The sequence below is a fragment of the Columba livia genome, chromosome 3, assembly GCF_036013475.1.
Source record: "Columba livia isolate bColLiv1 breed racing homer chromosome 3, bColLiv1.pat.W.v2, whole genome shotgun sequence".
Lineage (NCBI taxonomy): Eukaryota > Metazoa > Chordata > Aves > Columbiformes > Columbidae > Columba > Columba livia.
This window is the reverse complement of record NC_088604.1, coordinates 78,661,756-78,678,169: the sequence shown is the minus strand read 5'-3', so window position 1 is coordinate 78,678,169 and position 16,414 is coordinate 78,661,756. Positions and strand designations below refer to the sequence as shown.

The following is a 16,414-nucleotide window of genomic DNA, read 5'->3' as shown; positions in this document are numbered from 1 at the left end:
CAGTACTGTCCTAAAGATACCTTACTGTTTCTTTCATGTGCTCTTTTTTCCTGTGCAGATGAAGGAAGGAAGCCATGTAGCACAGCCCTGATAATGCCGAAAGCATGCAGCCTATTATTTGGTGCAAGAGAGTTCAGTCTGCAGTCACAGCTTCTCACTGCCTGCCTGATACTGTTCTCCCTCCTTCCCCACTCAATTATTTAAAGCTATTTTTTGAAAATTCCCTCTGGTTTTGATGCCTGTTTACAAATGCCTGGCTTGAGACACACTGAGCCTGATCTTCCCAGATGTGGATGATCAGTAGTAGTTCCTTATGGAGTCAATGGGAAACTGACAGTATTCAGCACCTTCCTAAGCCTAGTTTATAGTATCTTCAGGGAAATGGGGAAGCGTGCATCCAGCATATGGTCTGTGCTGTCTCACTGCTTCTACTTGCTTTTACCCCTCTCTCTGTACTAACACCTCCTGAAAATTCAAGATCTGGGCTCTCTTTTGGATAGTCCTTTTGGTTTTCTGTGCATTTATCATTCTTGTCTTTGAGTTTCTAAATTTTTCCAGTAAAAAATCTGGGAAATGGCAGTTACCTTTCTTCCTATACCTTTCCTTTTACTTTTCTCTCCTCCTTTTTTTTTTTTTTTTTTTTTTAAATCCAGTATCCCTTGCTTTCTTTTCACCAGAAAAAAATTGCAAGGCACATGTCAGTGACAACAGCACCATCTTCTGTTCTGCACAGATCATGAAGGCTTCACTCTTCATGAGTTTCAGCGTCTGAACAAGTCTGAATGTATGTAGGGAAGTATGGCTGTATGAAAGACTGCAGAAGCTTCTGCTCTATAGCACTTACCTCTGTGAGCCTTTACATTTGTCTTTTATTCTTCTCCTCATAAAAGATCAGTTGCAAAACTTATGCTACTTTTGCTTTCCTTCCCCATGCCTTAACACATTGCCCAATTCTGATTTTATTTATTTATTGGTTTATTTATCACAATTAGTGTTATACTTGTTCTCTGTTGATAGTACTGCACTGATTGTCACTAGGGAAAGAAGCAGCCCAAATAGATGACAAAACACACAAACAGGGGATCAACTTATCAGTTCACAAAGAAGGCCATAGACCACAGAAGGTCATAGACCATGTGCTGCATTAAATTTGTGTCAGTGTGACCACAAAGGGATGTTTGGGAGTATAAAAGAAGAAAATGAGGTGGGAGTTAGCACAGGAAAAAGCATGAAGCATTAAGGCTTACTCGGAAGTCTAATATATTGACAATTAAGGCTGGTAGCATGGGTAGGTCAGGGTGGAAGTCAGTGTCTTGGTATTAGATAAGAGGATGGAGAATGATAGACTAATGAGTTGGGAAAGGGAAAAGGAAAAGAAGCAGCATGTGTTTGATGTAGCACAGAGGAGGGAACCAGCAGGGACATAAAGGGAGAGGTGGCAAGGTTAAACAGCAGGCTAAGAAACCTATCTTCACAATGGCAAGAGCTAATTAGGATAAGAATGCTTTTGTTAAGCCAGGGAAGGGGATATGGACATGGTATGATGACAGCCCAGACAATAATTTCAGGTATGTGGGTAGATAGGAACAGGTCTGTTTTGGGGAAATTCTGCAGATAGAATTTTCAAGATACGGAGTTTGTTCATATTTCACAATGGAGTTTCTTGTCTCTGTCCTGCTTCCCCTAGGCTCAATAATAGTATTAAATGGACAGAGAGACTCTGGTTAGGGGCGAGGAGCGTGTAGCAAGCCCTACATCTGTTCGAGGGACTTGAGAAGTATTTCCTGGCCTATAGATAGTAGCAGCCTGTAAAGAGGACATGTGCAGACTGGCCATCTATTTCAAGGCTGTCTGCTATTGCGGTGGACTGGTTTTGATGTTTCACGCAATTCCTCTTAGTATCAGGTTTCTAAAACAGATTAATCTGACTGAGGGACAATATCTCATACGGCAGAAATAAAGCAAGCAGCTGCAGGCTGTCCTCTCTAAAAAAAAAAACACAAGCTATTTCAACCTTTGATCTATTTCATATGCTGAGGTTGGAGGGGACCTGGATAGGTCAGGGAATAGAGAACGTCTTCTAAATAGGAGCGCAGAGCATATGAGAGATGGGCAGGTGTGGGATATTCTGAGAGGTGGTGCAGCCGGGGCTGAAGGGGCTGTGGGATCCTAGAGGTGTCTGCAGCTGGAGGCAGGGGGCTGCAAGCAGGGCTGGCTCAGGAAGGAGACAGGAAAGGGTTGGGATAAGCTGGGAAAGCGGAGAGAACAGAACAGGACATGGTCTTTGGTGAGGCAGGGGTATGTGTTGGAAGTGTGGAGCTGGAAAGCACAAATTTAAGGTCCCTGTAGGAGAACAGTTAATGAATATGGTGGGAGGGTGTGAATGCTGTGGCTCCTGCTACTTGAAAATTAAAAAATGCTGCTCCTTCCTCCTTTTCTCTGTCTTAACTCCATATCCACCTTTCTGCTGTTTTTTTCTTTTTTGTTTATCTTTCAACATCACGTTCTACTCAGAAGCTCCCCAGTCTAATCTCCCACAGTCTTAATTTCTCACCCACTTCTTTTTGTCTGATAAGACAATCTGCAGTGAAACAGTTCAAATCTAAATGCTGATGTTTAACTTGATGTAATAAGACTTTAGATTTGGCGCCCCACTGTGATAAAGGCAAGGCAGAATTCAGACAATAATGGAGAAACAGCACAGCACCTAGTATTTTATTCCATTTTGATTGCCACTTGTTGTGTAGACCTTTAACGCTTCATTTAGTTAAGCCTTACAGGTGCCTGGAAGGGAAGAGTAAGCTTGTAATAAAGAAGTGATACCCCGCTTGGCACTTTTTCAAGCCTGATGAAAGAAACACCCACAATTCATCAGACTGCATGCTATAAGTAAGAAATGGAAGAATTACTAAAGACATCAGAGCAAATGGAAAAGCAAACAAAATGTATTATGGCATGAAGGAGATTTCAGCTGTAAGTATCCTATTTACTAACATAGATTATACTCATTCCTCCTCTGTAAAATGTTTTTGTGCGTGTGAAACAAGGAGCTAGTTTTTACTTTACATTTAAGTAAATTTATCAATTTCAGATGGTTTCTTGAGCTATTTCTAGATTCTGTATTTTATATGTAACTGAACACATGCAGAGCAGTAAGGCATACAGAAACTGTGCCAGTTAGCAGGTTTAAAATAATTCCTTTCCACGTTCTTTTTCTAGAATATATCAGATATATAGTCACACTACAGGTCCACTTCTAATAAGAAGCTACAGCCATATTGCAATTCATAGACTCTCAAAGATACCAAATTTCTAATAAAGTCTGGAGAAAATGGATAGCCAGGAAAAGGAGAAACTGTGCCCATGTGATTTGGGGAGAGTGACCAAGTGGGAGCTCACACTGAAAACTTTCAATACGTCTTTCTTCTTCAGTGGGTGTCTAAGCAACTGTGGCTTAGCTATGAAGAAAAAAAAGCCAACTAGCCAAGTGCGTTTAATCAAATCAAATGGTTAAGTAGTTGAATAAAGAATTGGAAAGAAAGAACATTTTAAAGTAGATACTTGTCCTTCCATGGTTTTGAAGAACTCCCACACCCATTGGAAACCACGTTGTATCCGTGCTGCTGTGTAGGGAATTTGCTGTCCATGGCTTTTGCAGGAACAGAAGTTTCCAGGTTTGCCTTTTCCCATGACCATGTCTTCTAGGAGAGTTGTTTGCCACCATTTTTCACATGCCAATCTCTATTTTATTTTTTTATTTTTTCCAAGGGCATTGTAATATTGTAGCGTGAATTTACACTTACCAGAAATCAGGCTGCTTTTCTTGGTTACGCTTTGGCTGCACTGGTACATCAAACTGCCTGGGAGTCGTTCTCTGGCCGCAGCGCCAGTGGCCCGGACTCTGGTACAAGCCAGCGGCACAGAGCCAGTGCGCAGGGACGCCTCCCACCTCTTTCTGAGGCAGACACAGGGTGTTCAGGCGGACTCCCGGTGTGCTGTGATGGCAATGTAGACTGGTTCCAACAACGTGCATCGGCGCAATGGTAACAAGAAGAATGACAGATGGGAAAACTTGAGTGTTTGTGTATTACTAGTGGTTGATCTCATGAACATGAAGCCTCAAGTTGGGCCAGGGTGGGCTCTGATTGGATATTAGGAAACATTTCTTCACGGAAAGGGGTTGTGAAGCAGTGAAACAGGCTGCCCAGGGAAGACGTGGAGGTGTTTAAAAGGCGTTTAGATAAGGTTCTTGGGAACATGGTTTAGTGCTAGTGAGGTTATGGTTGGACTCAATGATCCTGAGGGTCTCTTCCAACCAAAATGATTCTATGATTCTGTAGTTTCTAAGGCACACACTGAAAAATTTTTGCCCCGCTGAACATGGCACTAACACCTGGAATGCCTCTGCTGGGCCCTCCCGTGCTTGACCCATGACCACACACCGGGGGTCTGGCACTGCCCCGCAGCCAGGCCAACCGGCACCGCTCCTGCGGACATACACCGCCGTGCATGTGCGGGCCTGGGGGGCTTCACGGCGCCAGGCCCCCCCAGAGCCTCACGGCACCTGCCCGTCCCTCAGCCGGCCGCGCACCCCCCGCCCCGCAGGCGCCCCAAGCGCTGCCGCTGGCCGCGCGCGAGCCGGCCGGGCCCCGCCCGCCCCCGCCTGCGCAGGCGCGGCGCCGCCGCTCGCTGCTCTCCCCCCGCAGCATGGAGGTGGTGCTGGCCGACGCGCTGCTGGCTCGCGGCGGGGACCCCTGCGCGCTGCTGCGGGCCGTCTGCGCGCCGCTCTCCGCCGAGCGCGCGGAGGCGCTGCGCCTCCTGCTCCAGCGCCTGGTGGCGGGCGGGCCGCCGGCGGGCGAGGCCGAGGCGCTGCGGCGGGCGGCCTGGGAGGTGGCGCTGGAGCGGTGCCGGCCGCTGCTGCGCGGCGTGGAGGGGGCGGCGGCGGCGGCGGGGGGGGGGTGCGGGGAGCGGCTGCGGCTGGCGCGGGCGGCGCGGGGGGCGCTGCGGCACTGCGTGCAGCTGTGCGGGGCGCCGCTGGCGGCGCGGCTGGCCCGCGACGCGCTGGCGGAGCTGGCGGCGGGCGGCGGGGCGGGCGCGGAGGCGGCGGTGGAGGCGCTGGTGGCGGCGGCGCCGCGGCTGGAGGAGCCGGTGCTGCTGGCGCGGTGCGTGGCGGCGGCGCTGGCGCTGGTGCGGGAGGAGGGCGAAGGGGAGGCGGCCGCGGCGCTAGTGGCCGGGCGGCTGCTGCCGGCGCTGGGCGGCAACGGGGCGGCGCTGCGGCTGGTCTGGGAGGGCTTGCTGGGCGCCGGCGGGCCGCCGCGGGCCGGGCGGGCGCTGCTGGCGCTGAGCTCGTTGGCGGACGCGCTGCTGCCGCGGGGCCCGGCGGGGCCGGGGCTGGACGCGCGGCTGTGCCCGCGGTTCTGGCGGGTGGTGCAGGAGGGTCTGACCGAGCGGGACGGGCTGTGCCGCAAGCGGGCCCGCTACCTACTGAAGCGAGCGCTGGACCTGAGTGGCGGGCAGCGCGCCCAGCTGCGCTGCCCCGCGGAGCCCGGAGACGGTACGGTGGGGCGGGGACAGGGGTGCGGGCCGACGGGCTGAACGGCCGGTAGAAACTTGTTATTTTCTGTTTTTGTTGTTGTTAGAGTTAAGTCTGTTCTGGTGGTCTGCCGAGAAGAATGAGAAATTGATGCAGTTTTGGGAAACTTATATTTTGGTAATGGAAACTTTGGAAGGAAACCAGGTAAGGGCGCCCTAAAACCTGCTCTTGTCACAGCTCGTGTGCGATATGTTACTCGTGGCACCGGTACTGTAACTATTGAGTAAAATATTTCCAGTTTTAGTGGTCGAGGGTACCTATGTAAGCATTAGCTGGATTTTTTTTTTCAAATTTTAAATACTTAAAATACAGCAGGTGTAATTAATTTGGAATAAATTCAGAACTCTCCTCTATCCCTGAAATAATTCAGCTTAAAGCAGTGGGTTGAACTTTGAAAGAAAATCCTGAATTGCAGCTTATTGAAAGGTCACAAGTAACCTGTTTCTTAGGGAATATCAGGCTATTGCAACTTAATAACCTCTTCTCAGTGGAGGGTGATACATCTGTGTGGTGAAGCACTTGTGGCCTTGGATGGAAATTGCCGAGTTTGACTCGGCGTCCAGTGTTCTTGGCAGAAGGATTCCTGTTCACTTGAGGCTTCTGTAATTGCGTGGTGTTAAGATGTTAACAGTTAGTTTCGGGTACCTCTTTGCAGTTATTTTATTTGCACATAATTGTCCTGTAACTGAAAGAAACAGTATTTACCAAAATGTTTAATTTTAGAGATTTGTGCTGGTTTATTATACTTTACATTAATAAAATGGTTGGTTATTAGAAAGTATTGTTCTTATGGTAGAGCAGCATAGAAGTATCAGTTTTTCTTCAGTACTAACCTGCAATTGAGTATTAAATACCAAGTGCTGGGACCAGTTGCACAGGTGTTGCAGGTTTATTTAAATGCAGTTATATTGTCAATCACTGTATTACTGCTGTTGATAGTAAATTCTTATTCATGACTAAGCGCTGCTTGTTTGGTTTGAGATATAAACTGACTACTTATATTGCATCTGATTTGCATTTCAGATCCATGTCATAAAGCCAGTATTACCCAAACTAAACAGCTTGTATGAGCATGCTATATCAGGGGAAAAAGGTAAGATGTAGCTTTTCTGGAGCATCTAAACATTAGGCAGTTAAGTCACACTTTTTTCTTTACTGTTTTTGTAGCACCTTTTTATTATGTTTTGTTTCTCAGGCTAGCTGTTTACTAGGTGGCTATTCCAGTTCTTGTGAATGTACTACATGCATAGGTTGCTTGGCAAACATGACAGGCAATGCTCCTCTGTTATGAGGTGCAACAAGAAAAAATCCTAATGTACGCTTATTGCTTACTAAGTTATCATGAAATATTTTTTTCTGTTGGCAAAGCCAGCTAAATGGGCTTTTTCCACTATGTTTTGTTTTACTTGAACTAATGTGAAAATAAAACAAAGCCAAAGGTTCTTAGAGTAGTCTTATGAGCTAAGTCACCGGCACAACTGTAAAAGGGGAAAAAAAAGCCCAAACCTTGATGTAATTTGGGAGAGAAGAAGGGGTGCTGAGACAGCATTGTGAAGGATATAATACGATGTTTTGTAGGGCAGAATGGAGCACATCTGATTAGATAGTGCACAACGTTAGAAGTTCAAAGATTTTCTAAAGTGGGAAGACTATTAATGTGAAAGTATTGCAGGTGAATACAGTGTTGGGATGAGGAGAGTTGCAGAAAGAGGGAATGTGTTTTTTGTATTTGTTGGCCATTTTAATTTACAACTACTTAAATTCAGATGGTAAGTTTTGAAACACATGTTAATTTTTTGATATAACCGAAATTTAGCAGGCTAATTTTATAAATCTTATAATCCACTTTTAAAAATACCTTGTGTATTGGCTGTGATGTTATCTAGAATGTCAATATGTTGTCTGCTAGTTTGATAAATTTCCGTAAAACATAATGTTACATAAAGCATATGTTAATGTATCATTTTTATTTCTGTATAAGTTTAGAAGAATTTACTTTTGTAACAGGTTGTTGGTTGTTTCACCCATCATGGCACATGTGCATCTATAAACGAATGTTTGAGAGTGAGAATAAAACATTGACAAAGGAAGGCATTCTTCATTTTCTGGAGCTTTATGAAACAAAGCATCTGCCAAATGCACTTGGTTTTTCAGAGGTAAGGGTGTTATTATTACTTGCCAGAACATACAGGTACTCTAATTTGTCATATACCTTAACACAATTGCCTGAGTACTGTTGAAATTAGCCACATTGTGTAAAACTACCCTTTTATTTAGCTGTGCAAGTGGTAGCAATATTTGTCAGTGGTGTCAAATATGTAATTGAAAAATGGCAAGGCTAGAGGGAATGTGTTTTTGCGTTTCCCATATTTCAAACTAATGCTCTCTAATTAGTGTTGGCTCCCAACTTATTGGAATTTGTTATCAGAAGTGAAGTTCTCAGGAGCATGATTGGCTCAGATTTTCAGAGTACCTCAACCTCTCCAAAATTATTAATATTACTTGATCAGAGTCTTCGATTAAACCTGGTCAACAGGCTTCAAGTCTGTGAGTAGTATCTCCTACTCAAGGATGGATTTTGAAGATCCATTGCTAGACAACCCTGTGAGGGTGTGAATGTCTTTGTAGTATAATCAGTATATTGCTGTGTCCCATTACAGATCACACTTTAACATATTCCATATGTGGGAATAAATATTTTCCTTTATCCAAGTATAAAGTTATTTTATTTATTAGTATGGTATGCAAGTTGCCTCCACAACCAGCCTACACCTTAGTAAGGAATGATCTGTTTTATACTATTATTTCTTTCTCCTCTCTTTCATAGAAGGAGCTCTGCCTTCAGAGGTTAACTCCTCTTATTTATACAAATGAAATCAACCTCTTTATGATGAATTTGAAATCCAGTCAGCCTTAAAACACACCCTAGATCTTTCTGCTTCTGTTGGTCCCTAGTCTTTCTTTTAGTTAATGTTTAAATATCTTTCCTCTAGCCATCTCCTGAAAGGATTTCTTATTTGCCTGCAGCATTCACAATGCTCTGTGAAATGTACCTCATGAAAAAAATGGCTTTACTTGTTTATTCTTCTCCTTCCCCTTCTCTTTACTTTCTGTCTCCTTTTGCTTCCACTAGTTAGTACAAGCCAAGGGTGTTCTCTAATTTCTGACTGTCCTTTTAACATCTGGTGAAATGATACTAGCTAGCCTTTATGTAACAGTGTGTTGCAAGTGTGTGTTTAGCCGTTGTTCTTGTTTCGTTTTATCAGTTTGTTATTGGACCATTAATGGATGCCCTCTCAGAAAGTTCCCTCTATAGCAGGTGAGCCACTGGTTTTTTTGTTTGTTTTTTTTTTTTTTAATTATTCATTATGGGAAATGTATTCTAATAATACTGGTTAGAGTATGTGGGTAAAATCTTGGATAAAGGAAAACACATTAACAAATGGTGTTGCTAAACTCTCTGACAGGTAAAGAGTTTATCAGGAAAGGTGAGTGGCTGTAAGGAAGATGAACTGGGTTCAATTTTATCCTAGTAATAGCAAGTAACATAGGGATGTCTCAAGGTCCTATTTTACACCCGGTGTGGAAATATTAATTTGGAAGTGAAGTGAGGTTTGATAAATGAATGAATTATTGAAGTTTGTTGTTTTTTTTTTTCTTGCCATACAGAAAGAAGAGGCTGCTCTAATTGTTGCCATGTTATAACTGATAGAAGTGGTTTTTTTACAGTGTCTGATTATCTTTTAGAAAATTAATACTTTTTCTCAGGAGACTATTTGAGGTGGACAGATGACAGTAGCCTCCCTTAGTGTAAATACATAAAAAACAGTTAAAAGTTTGAGGAGTTGTCAGTTGCTGTACATTTGGTGTACTGTTGGCATTCAGTCCCTGTGTGTTAGCTGCATGGAGAGTATAAATGCACTTTATCCACTCAACATCATGCCCGATGAAGTGGCTTGGATGCTTCATCTAGCACTCTGAAACTCTGTTCAGGATGAAACTCAAGTAGCCTTGACTGGCTGGCTGTGTTAAGCAGCTAGAAAAGTTGACATTATCTATTTGTGGCACTTTTGGCGAGGGGAGTGTGACTGTCACTCATCAAACTGCTGATAGGTTTGGATTTGGTGGTTCTGTATATCTGAATAAAGCGTAGTCAAAATTGGTTGTGTCACCTAAACACAGCAAGAGAAATGTGACCCCTTTGGGCTCTGGCAGCAGTTGTACGTTTCTCATCTGGCGCAGCTGGGCATGCGTGGGCATACACTGATGGGATGTCAAAGCTTGAAACAGGTGCTGAGTATTTTGGTGTGTATGTTGGAGCTGTGTTGGATTGATGCTTCGTCATCATCTCTCTGAGATTCTGTATCTCTGGTGAAACATGTTGGCATATGTAGAGGAGGGTGCATATTTGAGTATACCAAGAACATACAAAGTTATTATGGTTACTGTTAAGCTATATGAGAGAAAACTAAAATTTCAGACTGTCTGATGCTAATCCCTTATAGCCAGGGTCCTGAGATTTGATAGGACACAGATTGTCTGTGTTGGTCTTATAGAAGGTTTCTTGCATCTTTACATAAAAGGTTCTATGCTGGTCAGTGGTTTTGTTTATACTGGCTTTATAACCTGTTCCAAGGAGAAGTCCTTGCTCCCTAGCACACTTGTGCAGGTAATTTGTCTTTGCTGTTCTCCAGATCAAGCTGGTTGCGTTCCCGCTGCGTACCACTGATGATGTCTTGTGGGCCTTGGCCCCCTGCTCCTGGAGGCCCATGGCGTTCCGTGGGTGCGGGCATGGGGTTGAGCTGACAGTGCTGTTCCTTACTCTGGCCTCAATGTGAGGTGCTCTCAGGCCTAAGTAACTTGACTTGAAGCTGTGTTTGAATGCTGGAGTGTGCTGCCACTATGGTCTTGTAGGTGGCTGGGGAGAGTTGTGCTGTTTTGACCGTCCCCATCTTTGTGTGTTTGCTGGGTGCTGTTGGAATGCTGGGGTAAGTGGAGGATGCAATCTTACACACTTGATTTGTGTGGCCTTTTGGAGCAGTCTCTGCAGTGATTTAACCACTGAACCACACTTCGGTTTTGTCTAGGGGCAGCCCTACTTACAGCTGTTAACATGCCAGTTTTGTATTTGATGTTTTAAAACCCAACAGGACACCAGGTCAGTTAATGGGATCCTGTCCTCCTTTGGGAATAAGGCTACAGAAGTTTTTGGCTACTTACCTCATGCTTCTTCCAGAGGAAGAAAAAGGTATGTTTCAATTTCATCATTATCCTTTTTTAAATAAACCAAATAAAAAGTATGGATTAATTTTCTATATCTCATGTAAATATTTACTACTATTTTTCTATATTACTTGAGAAAGAGAAAAGGAGTAGTTCTCCTTGTGGCAGTGGAGCTTCCAGAGAACAGAGAGGTCTTCAGAGACTTTGAGGGATGTTGCAGTATTAAGCTACAGAATCGTTTAGGGGCAAACTGAAGTAGACTTTTTTTATTAAAAAACCAAACTCCTAAGTTCTGAAGGTGAACAGTATTTGCAGATTCTTTTTTCTTTATTTGTCAGCGTAGATAATACTGTGCTGAGCAAAATCTGTAGAACTGTTCTTTGTTTTGGAGGGTCTTGGTATGGTGTTTTGGTGGTGTTTTGTTTGTTTGTTTTTTTACCTGTCAGACTTTTTGGTCTCAACCTATGTAGTTAGGCATTCAAAAGAGTGAGTCCAAGTGCTGAAGCAGAAGTTGAAAAGGGATTATTTTATTTTGAGGTTAGATAGAGGAAGATTTCTGAGATTCTTGCACATTTTGGTGTTAGTGTGGGCTGAAAAGAAGGAGCAACCTTTGACAGACCAGAATTTAATAGCTGGTCTAACTGGATTAAGGGTAGAACCAGCTCTGTTCAGTACCCTCTGTCTACAGGTACATATTCTGGTAGGAAACACCTTACATCTTTGTAATGCCATAGATGCCCTCTGTCTCTGCCTTGTCCCAAGGTGTATATTTTATCACAAAATGGAGGGTTTATGATTAGCAACCCTGAGACTGGATGAGCTGCTTCTGCAGATTGTAGCTATGGTGTCTTGCTTTGGCCATGCCGGCATCCATTAAACTGGTTGAATCGTCGTTTATTTTCATATGCCATCAGTGGACTGAATAGCAGCGTAAAAAGGCATTGTCTAGTACTCAAAACAATCAGAACTAAATCACTGAATATGGTGACTAGTGCAGATCACCAAAGCCAAAATTAGGTTTATTTCTGGTTATCTCTGTGTCTTATTACCTTACTGACCTTTGGAATGTACTTCTTACACTGAAATAATTCAGAAATTGTTCTGTTGTCTTTGATTTAATTTTTAGAAATGATAATAACACTCTCTTGCTAAGGGGCTGTGTTATTTAAATGCACCGGAGAACAAGAAATCGCTCTGGATTTTTTGTTTTGTTTATTTTAAGGTAGTTTCCTGCTAAAATTTATTCAGAAGATGACAAGTAGACATTGGTGTGCTGTTCCCATTTTGTTTCTTTCTATGGCTCTGGCATATATCCCTGCATGTAAAGTCCTGGGCGCAGAAGGACTTCATGCTTTAAGGTAAAATGTACACTGCATTTTATTCTTACAGAATTCTTGCAAAGAAATGTGCTGAACATCTGGAGAGCCAGGATTTAATTCATGTTTGTTACTTTGGGGAGGATGGGGTGGTTTTGCGTGGTGATGGAAGGTTTTCTCTCCTTCATGCCTTGTTGACAGAGGAAAGCAATTTAAGAACCAATGTATTTATATCTTTATGTGACTTAAAAAATGAATGTTTTGCATTGCAGTCCTTTGTCATCACTTGATTTTTGGCATCCTTTTTCCCTGGTCTTCTGTACTTCATAACTGATATATACCCAACTTCTTCTTTTTCTTCTAATTACATTAAAACGTTATTTAATGGCAGTTGAGGCTGTATCAGGAAACAGCCCACAAAACTGAAAACCAAAAGACTCATAAATAAAAAGGCTAGGCAAAAGTTACTGACATGTGTGTTCTCCTCAATCACACTGTTTCCCAAGTGTCTGCTTTCATTTCTTACAGCCACTAAAAATCAATAATTATCCCAGTTTAATCAAATTTGAGCTTTGAAATAAAATCAAGAGCATTGAAGGTTTCTTTCAGTTTTGTGCTAGAGTGGGAATTTGGCAAACATTTCTCTGCTTGCTACAGAAAGAAATGCAAGTATTAAATTATCAGTTTGAACTGATGTGATCATGGGATTGTTCTTTTAGTTTTGGCTTTGTTCTGCTCCCCACCCCCTCCATGCTTATTATCTTATCAGGTATATGCTTATCCAAGTTTTATTATCAGTTTTTGAAAGTACATGTACACGCAGTCTTGGTTCTGGATTGTATGCTATCTGATCAGGCAATGATTGTGTTATAGTTATTAGAATATATTTCTTAAATACAATCTAATGTATTTTAAATGGTTAATAATTAGCAAATACATGAAAATGTTTAAACTACCTAAGTGTGTCTTTTCTACAGTGCATGTTTTTCCTCTTTGCAGAGATGTCCTCCAGTGTACTATGATTACACATCAGATTTTGTTGCGTGGAGCTGCTCAGTGCTATCTTCTTCAAACAGCTATGCATTTGACAGATGTGGTAAGTTTTTTTGTGTTTTTGGTTTTGTGTCATTTTTTATTTTCTCCCCGGTGTAATAGAAATACACTAACACTTTCACAGGATAAATGGTATTAAAAAATTTGCTAAATACAGCATAGAACATCTGATGATGTTTGATTTGCAATTTTTGTAGTGACTACTTAAAAACTGTGCTATATAAGTATGCTTCTCTTAACTTCTAGTTTTCTTAAGATGTATTTTTTTCATTACCTTTTATTAGTTAATGTTTTCTTGTAGGGTTTTCATGCAGTAATTATGGAATAGTATCCTCTTATGATATCAACTGCATAAACTCAGCTTTTAACAGATAGAAACTAAATGGACTTTTCTGAAATACCGAAGAGAATGAAAGTATCCATAATACTAGAATGCTGAAACTACCGTTAATATTGAAATAGCAAGACTTTAATTATTCAGTAAAGTATTCAGGCTTCGGTTGTCTTATTGCATGTTTGCTTTCTAGGTGAGTCACCATCCTCCATGTGGTGCGTTATGGCTATAAACTTGTCTGAGCAGAATTTCCTTTTGGAAATAGAGAAGTAGTATTTATCGGTGATTCTTAGTCATTTATGTATGTTCATTTAAAAGGTGTCATCAGTGAATATTAGTATTCTTCTAGTCATTCATTAACTTGCATATAGATTTGAATGCTTGGGGAAAACCAAATTGTGTTCCTTGGTAACGATAAGTTGGTCCAAAAGACGCAAAAATGAGTCTGTCATGGAAAGGAAAATATCAGTTTATTTTTCTGAAACTTGCCAGATGACAGCAAAATTCTTGAGTCCCTATATAGATGTTATCTGTTGTATATTCTGTTGGCAACTATTGTAACTTCATTAACTTCTTCAGGCTAAAGTGTCCCTCCCAGAAGTTTCAAGCTTTCTTCTGTCCCTTAGACCAGAGGAGTCGCTAAGGAGAGATACTATGTTATGGATGGAGGTGAGAACTTAAGCTGGTTTTATGTTCATCAAACGTTTTTTTAGTACCCATACAAATGTATTATTGCTAATTTAATATTTAAATAGCTAGCTGCTTTTACATTGGTACATTCTGGAATTTCTGGATGTGGAGTCTGCATGGATTTATGTTTCACTTGAGAGCTGTGAAATTTTGTTTCTTTTTTTAATTCTATAGAGGGGTTAATGTTAACCCTAAACAAATTATTCAGCAGACTCAAAGTGGAAGAATTCTAAGCGGGGAGAAAAATACGACTTTTTCTTTCTTCATGCAGAAATTCTGCAGAAGTAAAAGCTCTTTCTTGAGGCAGGGTTTTGTTTCGATTTGTTTTTTTTAACTACAAAGCTTGTATGTCTCAGTTCATCGTGTTTCCTAGAGTTCATCTCAATATTGCAGCTGTTGGGTGTAACCATATTGAAATGCAAATCAGAATCAGTTCTTACTCAGGCTTTTTGTCCTTGAATACTGGTCCTTTAAGAGACTTCTGTGTGTTCATCACAATCCTAGTCTTCTGCATCCTTTGCCAAGATTACGGGAACTAAAATCACTATTGGTAAGCTTGTGCTAGTACCTGAAATCTCTTCCATCAGGGATCCGTGCTCACTTCTCTTGATGGTTGCTGATTTCATGGAGTACAAAGCAGGGTGCCTTGTGGAATCCACAGAGCCACGACTTGGGCTTCTCTCTCTGCTTTTATGAAGGATACCAGGTGGATGTGACGTCCTCAGCTGAAGCTGCTCTTGCTCATTGGGTTCTACAGCCAGTTTTTTCTGTACATTATCTACATTGTCTTTGTGGCTACTTTCTTCTAATTTCCCTTCAACTACCTGTTGTAAAATTTCATTTAATGGAAAGGAACACTATTCTGTAAGTTTGCTCTGTCTTTAGAGGTATAGTCTGCTAGTATGGCTCATGTTATCCCTTTTAGTTCTGAAATTAGTGTCCAAGAGAATGTGGATCCTGAGACTCTCGGAGTGGGTCAGTATATGGTCCAAAAAAATTGTTTAAGAGCTGCTTCTGGTTTGCCAACTGAACACGTAGCCATGACTTTGGTTTGTTCTACAGCAATATAATGATACATTATTTTTTTTTTTGCATAGTGTCCTTTTTTATGTATGCTGCACTTTGCATCCTACTGGATTGATTATTTTGGCATAAAAGGTGGTGTTGGTGGCTGGTTTTTTTTTTTTGTTGTCGGTTTGTTTGTTTTTAGCAGCTCTCAGTAGATAGCGCTTGGCTGTGGGAAGCCGTTCTGAGAAAAGGGAATTTTTACTACTCTTGCTTATTTTTAAGAGCTGGATTTTTTCTTATTAGTACAAGTCTTTTTTGGGGGTGTTCTGAATTGCTCTCTGGAAGAACTTTTTTTGATGTTAATTAGAGGAGAGTGTGTTAAGCCTCAAGGGAGACACTGTTAATACATCTCACAGTATGGATTTGGTGTCACAGCTCATACTGTTACGTTGGTAGTGTCAGTATAGAGCTGGCATATATGGTTAAATAGTAACATACTGGATTTAATTTAGCTTTGCAGTTGGTTGCAAGTAAATGACAGATGCTTCAGAAAGTCTGTAACTTCTGATTTTGAACATCAAGAAACATCGTCATTATATCAATATGTATGCAGTCTTGTGAGAGAGTACCTTAAGACACCGGTATCTGAAAGTAAGTTAAATTATTATTAGTATAAAAAGACTCTGAGGATGATTTAAGCAAAAAATGACAAAAATCCTTTGGATTATAGAAGAGCTCTTTGTTTATATATATTGTACCTGTTAGAATTCTATCTAATTTGTGGTATTCATGATGATTAAGTTTGAAATTTATTCTCTAATTCCAGTTCTCCTTCATAAAATACAGTCCAGCAGTATTAATTGAAAGTTAACCTTAATATTGAATGTTAAGGGTGCACTGTTGCTTGTCCATTTGATTTATTTTGTTACTTTTTTGGTGACAAGTGAAAATGCTGGAGTATGGGGGAAGAGGAGAGCACAAGGGAATGTGAACAAAGACAGGTTCTGTAGCCTTTCTCAGCAGAGATTTGCAAAATCGATGAAGTGTATTTATGGAGAGAAATGCCTTATAGTTCCGCAGCTTGGCAGCTCATGACACCTTCCTGTGTAGTGACGTTCTTGTGATCTTGGAGTGCCTGCAATTAGCTGCCACACCAAGGAAGGTTGTTTGTATGCTGTATAAATATGCAGATAAATC

General features: G+C 41.7%; 1 protein-coding gene across 2 annotated transcripts in view; it reads left to right on the top strand.

Annotated features, from left to right (window-relative positions):
- The first annotated feature begins 4,692 nt into the window (after window positions 1-4,692).
- Window positions 4,693-16,414, top strand: part of TARBP1 (TAR (HIV-1) RNA binding protein 1) — a 37,325-nt gene continuing 25,603 nt past the window's right edge. Inside the window, exons 1-10 of one of the 2 annotated variants that reach the window (XM_065057781.1) lie at window positions 4,693-5,554; window positions 5,640-5,737; window positions 6,617-6,686; window positions 7,601-7,749; window positions 8,860-8,912; window positions 10,744-10,841; window positions 12,039-12,174; window positions 13,132-13,228; window positions 14,099-14,188; window positions 15,730-15,868. In XM_065057781.1, coding sequence (XP_064913853.1) covers window positions 4,708-5,554; window positions 5,640-5,737; window positions 6,617-6,686; window positions 7,601-7,749; window positions 8,860-8,912; window positions 10,744-10,841; window positions 12,039-12,174; window positions 13,132-13,228; window positions 14,099-14,188; window positions 15,730-15,868 — 1,777 coding nt within the window. In that variant the 5' untranslated portion in view covers window positions 4,693-4,707. The remainder of the gene's footprint in view (window positions 5,555-5,639; window positions 5,738-6,616; window positions 6,687-7,600; window positions 7,750-8,859; window positions 8,913-10,743; window positions 10,842-12,038; window positions 12,175-13,131; window positions 13,229-14,098; window positions 14,189-15,729; window positions 15,869-16,414) is intronic. The other variant, XM_065057782.1, reaches the window with a different exon arrangement.